We start from the raw sequence: 9,885 nt of genomic DNA, 5'->3' as shown, positions 1-9,885 counted from the left end.
TTCTGAGTCCTCCCCACCCTTATCCCTGTCCTGTCCCCTCTGTCTACCCCAGGGTCAGTCTGTGCCCCAACCACCTCCCTTGCTGTGCCCTCTGCCTGGGCCTTCGCACCCACCTCCAGGACTTCTCTTTGGTTCCTGGTCAATGCCACCAGCTGACCTCTGCTGAGCTGCAGACCCACGCGCAGGCTGCCTGCGGCACCCCATGCCCCCCAGCACCTCATGCCCAGCTGACTCATTGCCCTACCTGTTCTCTAGGACTGCCCACCTTTGCCAACAACCAAGGTTTCTTCTACCTTGGGAAGCAATGTAAATGGATCCCAGGGGTTTGAGTTGGGAGGGGAGGAGAGGAGGGCATAATGAGGTTTGTGTGGATGTCAGGGATGAGGCCCACTTCAAAGGAGCTGTGCTGTGCCTAGGGCTCTCTTCCCCAAGCCCAAATAGGAGCACACCGCCCCCGAGCTCAGCCCCCACTCTGCTCCCTTCTTTCCTGCCCTTGGCCTCTCCTCCTTCACTCCTGGTTTCCTCTGCTTCCGTCTCACCCACGTCATCCCTGTCGCCCAGTGAGCGAGGGGTTTTGCCTGTGCTGTGCCTTTCCTTAGCCTATTCTTGGTACCTTGAATGTCCTGGGGGGTTGACCAATGTTGAAATCGTTGAAAAGATGTCAAAGGCCAAGCTTTGTTGCTTGAGGCACACGAAGCGATCTAAGCACAGAAGGTCCTATTGCTGGGGCCTGTCAGTGTCTTGGGGGTCCAGTCAATGCCAGAAACCTAAGGGCCGTGTTCCATCCCAATGCCTCCCTCCCAAACATCAACCAGGAAAATGCTTCCCTCACAGCCTGAAAGTCCTAACCTGGGTAAGTCCAAGTTGAATCTCACAGTGAACTCTCGCTCCCAGACAGGCAGGATAACCTCTGGGGAGCATGTATGCGCTGAAGGGGTGAAGGTAAGAAGAGAAGGCTTTTTTTTTTTTTGCCCCACCAGGGGTGGAGGAATGGGGAAACTCTTCCTCTCTCACTTGGTGGGGGAGGGGATGCAGGACGATCACAGCAGAGCACCCCTGTCATCCCCATAAAGGGTTGGAAAGGACTCAAGGAAGCCTGCCCATCTTCCCGGGCCAGGCCTGCAGGGGGCGGGGCGGGAGTCCCCGCGGCACTCCCATCCATGCCCCATGTTGTGCCTCTCCCCACAGACGGTAAATATTGGTGTTGTGACTTCATTAATAAAGGCTTCTGTGAGCCTGAAAAACATGGAATCAGGATGAACTATTTTCTGAGCTGTGGGCTTGCCAGGTTTGCTAATTTGGGAGTTTTTGGGCCCTCTCCAGGGAACAAACCAAAGTCTCTCTCGAAGAGACACAGATGCAGCGGGAAGGGGAGAAGCAGCGAGGAATGATGCTCCCTTCCCTCCCCCAACCACGCCTCTCGCTGGAGATCAGGGCCCTGTGGAGGTGAGGACCAGGTCGAGCCCCGCCGGCCAGACAGGACCGCTCAGCAGGCCTTCCCTGGGCAAGTCGACTCAGTCGCAGCCCTCGGTCAGGCTGGCCTCCCGGGGCCCACGGAGTTCCTCAGGCTGAGCTACTGACAGCACCTTGAGAAGCCCAGGGGCACATGGCTGAGGTGGAGGGACACAGGGAGCTGTCCTCAGGCCTAGTGGCCTGTGCGGCGTGCCTCCCGCCCAGGGCATGATCTTGGCACGTCCCCTTGTCCATGGGACTTTCCAGGCCTGGTCCCTCGGTCTCTGCAGCCATGGTTGGGCTCCTCCCTACAGGTGCTGGGATCTCTTCCTGTGGGGCTTCGTGGAACCCTCACTCACAAACTGGGTTCTTCTGCCTGGGAGGGAGCCGGGCCGGGGCCCACAGGCTTCTCTGGGGGCGCTGTTCAGGGCAGCCCCCGGGGGAGGGGAGGAAGGCCAGCAGGCTGAGCCGTGCAGGGCCCAGCCAGCTTTCCTGTCAGACAGGCGCTGCCAGTACGGAGCCAGACATCGGAACAGGTTTAACCAATTACCCGAGCGCCCCATCTGCTGTCTGGGGCGCGTGTGAGGGTGAGTGCGTGTGAGGGTGTCTGGGAGTGTCTGGTGGGGCTGTGGGCGTGCTGCATGTGACTGTGACCATGGGGGTGTGTGTGGGTGTGTGGCTGTGGGTCCCAGTCAGCCCCCTCATTTGTCAAAGACTGTGGCTCCTGGCTCCCGGTCCTCCCAGATGTCCTGAAGCTCCTCTCAAAACCTGAGGGTCTACACCCATCCAGCACCCCAACCTCTCACCCGCTTTGTCCCTCACCACCACCCACTCTTTGGGCAAATCAGAGCCCAGAATCCCACCTGCTTTCTGATCCCACGTTCAGATGTCCGTTCCTCTCAGACCACATGCTCTTTCCTGTCACTCATGTGATTTTCCTCTCCATCTGTGCTCTCACCTCATGGGCCCCTCCATCCTCTGACATCCCCTGGTCCTGCCATTCCTTAGTTGCACCTGGAGAAACCACACACTTGCTTGAACCCGTTTTCCCACCTGCCCTGGCAGCTGAGTCCATGAGACCATCAGACCAGCGAGCTACATGGTGCCCCTCTGCTGAGATTTCACCCCATTTATAGGTCCATTCCTGTTCTCCATGGGGTGTCTCAAACCTCTCCCCAGGGTTCTCCCCCAAACCCCTTTCCTCCCTTACCCTCAGCAGAGGAACTTACTTCCATCTAGAAGCGGTAGAAGGGAGCACCTTCATATCAGCCAGGGGCCCAGTAGAAAGAGAGGGTCTCTTCAAACTGAGCACTTTGAAGAGAGTTAAATAAAGGAGAATCAACACCTTTTGGGAAACCAACAAGAGATGTTGCAGGACCCCAGGACTAGCAACAGTTGGGAACCCATGTGGCCTTCAGGCCTGAAGAGGCCAAGCAAGCGCAGGAGCAAGTGCCAGGGCCTAAGAGGACAGTTGGATGGAGGGGGCCCCAAACAGGAGCTACAGACTTTAGGAGCATGAAGCCCACAGACTGCAGGGGGGTTCGGAGGGGAGAGCTCCAGTCTCACTCTCCTCTGATCCTCCAGTCTCCTTCCGGTGACTCCCAACGGCGGGAGCCAGAGAGCAAGTCCATATGAGTCAGCCTCCTGGGACGGACTGTGGGGGGAGACGGTTGCAGAGTGGATCTGGAGGGGCCAGGGAAGCTAGCCTCAATGCCCCACCAGCTTCCCGCCCTCAGACCCACACCTCCTGCATCCAACCTGTTCTCTCCTCTTGCCTCTTGTTACCACTCCCTGCCACCCTGGGGACCCCACTTCTGGGGTGGGGTCTGACCTGCCCAAGAGGTGCAGACCTGCCCAAGAGTCTCCCTCCTAGAGCCCTCGCTTAACCCCATGTGATACTGGCAGTCATTGGGAGTCCTGCTAAGTTCTCAACCCATGGAGATCTGTGGCCATGACCACACTCCACTGAGACCATTCTCTCCAGGTCTTTCCAAGAGACACCTCGGTCTTCATTTTCCTTCAACTCTCAGCATCTATTAAATACCCGGACAGCCTCTCCTACTTGAAGCATCCTCATCTCTTGTCATCTGGGATGCCACACTCTACTCATCTTCCTCTTTCTTCTTGTATTAGTCTGTTAGGGGTGCCACAAGCACCACAGACTGGGTGGCTTAAACAGTAGGGTTTTTGTCTTTTTTTCTCATAGTTCTAGAGGCTAGAAATCCAAGAGCACAGTGCCAGCAGGGTTGTTTTCTTCTGAGGGTTCCCTCTTTGGCTTGCAGATGGCCGTCTTCGTGTTCACCTGGTGCTCTCCCTCTATGCGTGACTACGTCTGAATTTCCTCTTCCTATAAGGACAGTAGTCATACTGGTGAGATTTGGGCCCATCCTAATTGATCTCATTTTAACTTAATTACCTCTTTAAGGATTGTACCTCCAAATGGAGTCACATTCTGAGATATTGCAGGTTGGGACTTCAACATACTGGGGAGACACAGTTCAGCCCACAACACCTTTCTTGGGGCTGAGCTTCTGTGCAGTCCTCACAGATGGGGACCCCTGGAGGTTCTGGCCCAGGTCTTCCTCTTCTCCCTCTACGTACCTCCCCCCACCTCCGTGGTTGCCTCTGTTCCTTTAGCCCCAGGTGAAAAGTGAAAGTGTTAGTTCCCCTGTAGTGTCTGATTCTTTGTGACCCCATGGATTATAGCCTACCAGGCCCCTCTGTCCATGGAATTCTGCAGGCAAGAATACTGGAGTGGGTTGCCATTCCCTTCTCCAGGGGATCTTCCCGATCCAGGGATTACACCCCGGTCTCCTACATTGGCAGGCAAATTCTTTACCATCTGAGCCTCCAGGGAATCAATATAATGGACAACATGCCAATCTGCATCGATTGGGATTGGATACCCCACCCTGTTCCTGAACTCCAGACAGGCACTCCCAGTTGACTTCTGGCATCTTCACTTGGTTGTCTCACAGGAACCTCTAGTAACTTGCAGAACAGAGTGCATCATCGTCTCTGCAGGTATGTTCTTCCTTCTCTGTCCTTAGTTCTGAGAAATGGCACCACCATCTATGTCCTCAACTGACAAAGCCAGGAATCCAGGGCCATCTTGGACTGTCCTCTGCCGTCCTTTCCACATGAATCAGCAGGAGCTAAGCAGTCCTGAACCTCCTCACTTCTCTCCATCCCCATCCCATCACTTGGTCCAGGGTCCATCTTCCCTCACCTTGACTGCCACAGAGGTCTCTTCCCCTGTCTCCCCAGCAGTCTTGCCTGTTCACACTACCCTCTGCTCTGTTGACGGCTGAAATCCATTTCCCTACTTAAAGCCTCTAGTGGCTCCAGCTGTCTTCGGCGTTGCAGCTGCCGGCTCACTGACATCTCCAGTGTCTTCCTGCAACTAGCCTCTGGAAGAGAGCGAGGGCCCTGCTGTACTGTCCGTCCCTCTGCGTGCACACATGTGAAGAGGCTGAGAGCCAGCCCGGGCGGCCGGGGGCTGACGGCAGCACCCTTCCCTCATTTCCCCGCTGGATTTGTGTGGGGGTCTTCAAGGGGTGTCTGGTGCCTCGGTCTGTCTCCTCATTTGTACACCTTCTCTTTCCCCATGTTGTTCTCTCCTTCCTTCTCTTCTCCCCTCTGCAAGGCCCAGGGAACTGGAGCGAGGTGGGGTCTCCAGATTCTAGCTCCGGTTGAGGAGCTGTCCTTGTAGAGAAGGAGCCAGGCTCTGACCTTGGACAGACTGCCGGCAGCTTCCTAGGAGTGGAACGCAAACACTTCTGGGCTATTGCCTAAGAGACACACCTGATGCTGAGGGAAGCAAGGTCCTGGAGCGTGAGGCCTTTCAGGGAACTCTGAGTCTTTCTTGTTTGGGGAGCTAATCAAGGGCAGTGGGATGGGTGAGATGGCAGGAGGGAAGCTCCATCCTGAACATGAGGTTGGGCTCCCCAGTGCTTTGGAAAGTGTCGCTCATCACTGCTTTCCTTCGCTGGCACTCTGACTCTCCTCCTAACCGTGGCCTGAGTGGGAGGAGGGAAGCCCTAGGGGCCAGTGGGTGGGGATGGGGCCAGGGGAAGCCACATTCCTGGAGTGTCAATGATCTCTGGGCTGGGCAGAAGTTGAGCCCCCGAACCAGCTAAAAACAACAAACAGCTCCCAGGAGGGATTTGCGTCTGTCCAGAGAGTCGAGGATTTCCGTCCGGATGGCGGCCGTGGCCAGTGAGGCTCTTAGCAAATTCCCCAGAGACCAGAAGGCCCCTGACCTAAAAGCATCATTTTGAGAACAGACCCCTCCCTTGTCCTTTTCCTCCTCTCACCCTCCTAGGGAGGCCCTGTGCCTAGGTAGGGGAGGCAGCAGCCCCTCTGACGCCTGGGAGGCGTGTGGAGAAGAGTCTGGGTGCATTCCTCACCTGGTCTCTCCAGTACTTACCCCAGTCCAGCGAGCAATGCTGTTCTTGACATTTTATACCCTTAGCCACACCGAAGCGTTGCTGGAGATGCTCCATAAACACCTGACTGAATGAATGGGTGAACGGAGGAAGTGATCGGCTAGAAGTCACAGTCATGCTGAGGCCAAATTGGAGCCGGAACCCAGGGCTGCCTGACCACGAACCACACATCCACTGCCTGGCAGGGGAGGGCATCGGCTCCATCAGCTCCTCCCTGCAGAGGGCGGACGGTGCTTGGAGGTCCCAGAGAAGAAGCCAGGCCTCACCTCCTCAGGAACTCTGGGAGCTGCCTGGAGCTGGAGGAGCGAGAGCTGTCAGGAGGTGGCCAAGGCTGGCCCTGAGGGACTGTGGAAGAGTCTAAAAGAGGCAGAGTTGCCAGGGATGGTAGCATGCACACGATGGTGCATGTCAATGCCAGGTAGCTTTCTGCCTGGCGCACACCTCTCCCTCGGAAGTCCCTCCTGGCCCCCAGGCAGTCCAGAATGCATCCCCCCTGCAATGCCTCCCTCCTGTCTTCCGGCTATCAGCAGCTGAGAATCTACCAGAATCCCTTTTCTACTCCTTTCCTTGCAGTGGGCCCTTAGTGGGTGCTCCATTCAGCACCTGCTTTATAAAGGGTCCCTCGGCAGAGTTTCAACTCACCCCCTCATCCAGCTTTCTGCCCTCTCCTGCTCCTCCATCCTTCTGTCTCTCTCTCCCTATGGGCCTCCCAGCAGGCCTGACCCTCCTAGAGGATAGGTTTGCACCTTCCTCAGGGCCTTCCCACAAAATCCTGTCAGCTGTTGGCTGGTTGCCACTGTTTCCCCACCCCCACCCTTCCCACCCACAATTCACAAAGCCAAGCCCTGATGCCTTAAATCCATCATTTATTGCCCACAGCTCAATAGTATTACAGAAATCACAGAGTTTGAGGAATTTTCTGAGAAGGTTAAAAAGACACTGCAGAGTACCCTGGGAGGGAACGCAGCGTGTGTGCTGGTGCCTCGCTCCCTCTGACCCAGGGCTGGAAAACCACCTTGCTTCCGTGCCCCGGCCCTTCTCCTCTCAGGCCATCAGGACAGGACACCCGCTGGCTCACAGTCAGGGATTGGAACGGGGTCGGTCGGTCCTCTCAACGTCTTGGGCTTTTAGTCCCTGTGCACTCAGATTACTCTCTGGGATGGCAGCAGGGTATCCCCAAGCCTGCGGGAATGTTTGAAGTGACCAGAGGAGGGTGGGCTGGGACATCAGGGCTCAAGAGTCAGTGGCAGGCATGCCCTGTGCTCTGGCACAGCTGGGCCAGGCCCTGCCCTCAGTGGGTCCTGCCTCAGCCTCCATTCCAGATGTGAACCAGTCTGCCCACGAGGCCTCTTGTCCTCTGGCCTCAGCAGAGTAGAGGGTGTATGTTGACCAAAAGTTTACCCTCACGGTATTTAATGCAGCCAGACCAGGACTCAGCACCTGAACCGGGACCTCTGTCACTATTACACTGAGCTATCGGGATCCTTTGCCACCCACCCCTCACTTCCCTCTCTCCAGGAGAAACCCCCTTAGCTCACATGAAATTGCATTGGGAGCATGACAAGAAATCACCCAGGAGACAATGTAAGTAGGTTATGAGACGCCGAGGCCACAGGGCTCCCAGGGTTGGGGCAGCAAGCACACAGACTGAGTTGGAAAGACCCCCGTCTCTGCCAGGGCCCGGGAGGGGATGGGAGAGGGGCTGGGGTGGGCAGTTTTGGTCCCAAGGTAAAGTGCAAAAGAACAAGACCCTGTGAGAGGTGGGGCAAGGTGAGCTTGAAGTGAGCTTTTCACGAGAGGCCCCAGACATGCCCAGCCCCGAGTCGTTGGCACATTCCCATTACAGGGGGATTAGCTGAAACCACCTGCCCGTCCAACACTGCTCACACCCTCCATGTTTGTCTCCGCCTTCTGCCTTTACCGATGGGCTGCTCCTTTGGAAAGTGGGGAGCCCTCAGAGCAGTATCCTGCAGAGCTAGCAGGGGGCATCAGGGTTTGGCTGGGAGGAGAGAGCAGCAGGGGCTTCTGGGGGTACCCGGTGTCAATGCCTGTGGGAGGCGCACCTCACACTACCCTGCCCTAAAGACAGGAAGAGCCGCCCATGGCCACGCATGTTCTGCCCTGCACTGGTCCTTTCCTGCCCCTGTGTGTGTTCAGCTCTGGCCAGGTCTCTTTCTCAGGGTGAAGTCACCAGGGGAGCATATCAAAGGCTCCACTCCAGCTAGGGCCAGGTGAGGGATGCCTGGAGGCCAGGCTTCCTCTTTGGGCCTTTCAGACAGGGGTGTGGCAGGGGGGTTATCCTGTTCATCCTCACCGCAGGCCCTGCTTCCCTCTGCAAAGCTCCTGCAGAGCTCTCCTCTTTCTGGCCTGCCAGTGGGAGCCAGCAGCAAGGGGCCTCAGAGACCTGTGCACGGTGAGAGGCGACGGCACGGGCACGTGTGCACACGCAGGCCCAGGCGGGCACTCTGCCCCCTGCTCCAGAACTGTAAGGTGTTTGGCAAAGGTCAAGTGCTCCCAGGATGTTCACATACAGAAGGGCAAGGTTCCGGTGCTGAGGCCAACCGCTGGCCATTCCAAAGGAGCCTGCCCCATTCCCAGTCCAGTGTCCACACTGGGGATGTGCCTGGACTGCCCAGCCACTGAGCAGGACGGGCAAAGATGAAGTTTAGCGGAAAGAGCAGGTGGGAATGCCTCCGTACAGTCCTCTGGTTCCAGACAGAGAGTGGAGACTCAGTGAAAGGAGTAGACTTGTCCAAGGTCACACAGCCCATGAGTGCCAGAGCCAGGGCCCGCTGTTCCGGGGTTGACACTCTCAGGTCGATGCCTAGAGATCTGGGCTTTGGGCACAAGACCCTCCTGCTCGGGAAATGATGAGCTGGGTAGCCGACCTGGTGGCTGGAAATGACAACAGGCAGCCCGGCTCCAGCCCCACCCTCGGCCCCAACACCCAGCTTCCAGCCTGTGCCTGGAAGGAAGACCTTCCCACAGAAGCCAGAATGCAGGCACAGTTTCCGCCAAACACTGCTCCTTCTTAGGGCCTCCTGCCTGGAGCCGGAATCATCTCGGGTCCCAAACGGATGAGGGCTCCCTGAAGGGTGACGACAGCCTCGGTGTGTCACTGGGCTTCACGCAGAGGGATTGGTTTTGCAGGAGAGGTGTGAATGAAGGCTGGCCACACTCAGAGCCAGCTGCCCAAGGAATCTTCCAGTGCCCCTTGACTTCCTGGGCCACTTCCTGAGCAACTTCCTCACAGCTGGTTCATCTGCCTGCCTCCCCTCCCCAGCCCAGGCAGCCATCGGGCCTGGCCTCAGTAGCATCTTAAATCCAGCAGCCCAGCCACCAGGACCACCAGCTCCCAGGCCTTCTCCTCCTCCCACCACCTGCTGCCTCTGGGCAGCTGTAACCAGGCTTGATTCTGATTAAAAATAAAAAAGAAACTAAGTATAAAAGGATCCTAACCCTACCCCGTGGGCACTCTACAATTTTTCAGCTTCACACATAATTGTGCTAAGTAGAGTTTTGACAACCCCACGTAAGGCCCAGAAATGCACTTGATTATTTTTTATAGTAAATGTGTCAGAATTCTTCTCCCTTATGTTAATTCGTGAATAGATTAGTCTCCCTACCACTGTGGGGGGAGTGCTCCCCCAGGTGGCCTGGGACTGGGGGTGGGGGTCAGCTTGTCTCTGCCCGCAGGTGCAGCCCACAGGACTCCTTCCTTGCCCCCAACTCCTGGCCTGGACAACGCTCTGTCCCCAGGCCGGCCGGCCACTGCTCACAGTCCCTTGTTGTACACCACTGTCCGGCTGCTCGTGGCCCGGGCGATCTCAGGCTCTAACTGGCTTGTTTCGATCTGAGGAGAGAGTGAGAGCAGAGAGGAAAGGTGAGGGGAAGGGAGGGAGGGGACAAGCGGGGAGCTGGGAGCAGCAGTCAGGACCGCCTGGTGCTGCCGCTTCTCCTCTGCCCCCGGCCCCCAACCAGGGCC

The 9,885-nt window shown here is 57.0% G+C and overlaps 1 protein-coding gene across 3 annotated transcripts in view; it reads right to left on the bottom strand.

Moving 5' to 3' along the window:
• Positions 1–6,749: 6,749 nt before the first annotated feature.
• The window catches only part of SFXN5 (sideroflexin 5), a 127,334-nt gene continuing 124,198 nt past the window's right edge, over positions 6,750–9,885 (bottom strand). For all 3 annotated transcript variants that reach the window (XM_044925779.2, XM_006045916.4, XM_025260827.3), the window contains one exon: positions 6,750–9,753. In XM_044925779.2, the coding sequence (XP_044781714.1) occupies positions 9,676–9,753 (78 nt within the window). In that variant the 3' untranslated portion in view covers positions 6,750–9,675. The remainder of the gene's footprint in view (positions 9,754–9,885) is intronic.

This window comes from Bubalus bubalis, chromosome 12, assembly GCF_019923935.1.
Source record: "Bubalus bubalis isolate 160015118507 breed Murrah chromosome 12, NDDB_SH_1, whole genome shotgun sequence".
In the NCBI taxonomy this organism is placed as follows: domain Eukaryota; kingdom Metazoa; phylum Chordata; class Mammalia; order Artiodactyla; family Bovidae; genus Bubalus; species Bubalus bubalis.
This window is presented reverse-complemented; position numbering and strand designations above follow the sequence as displayed.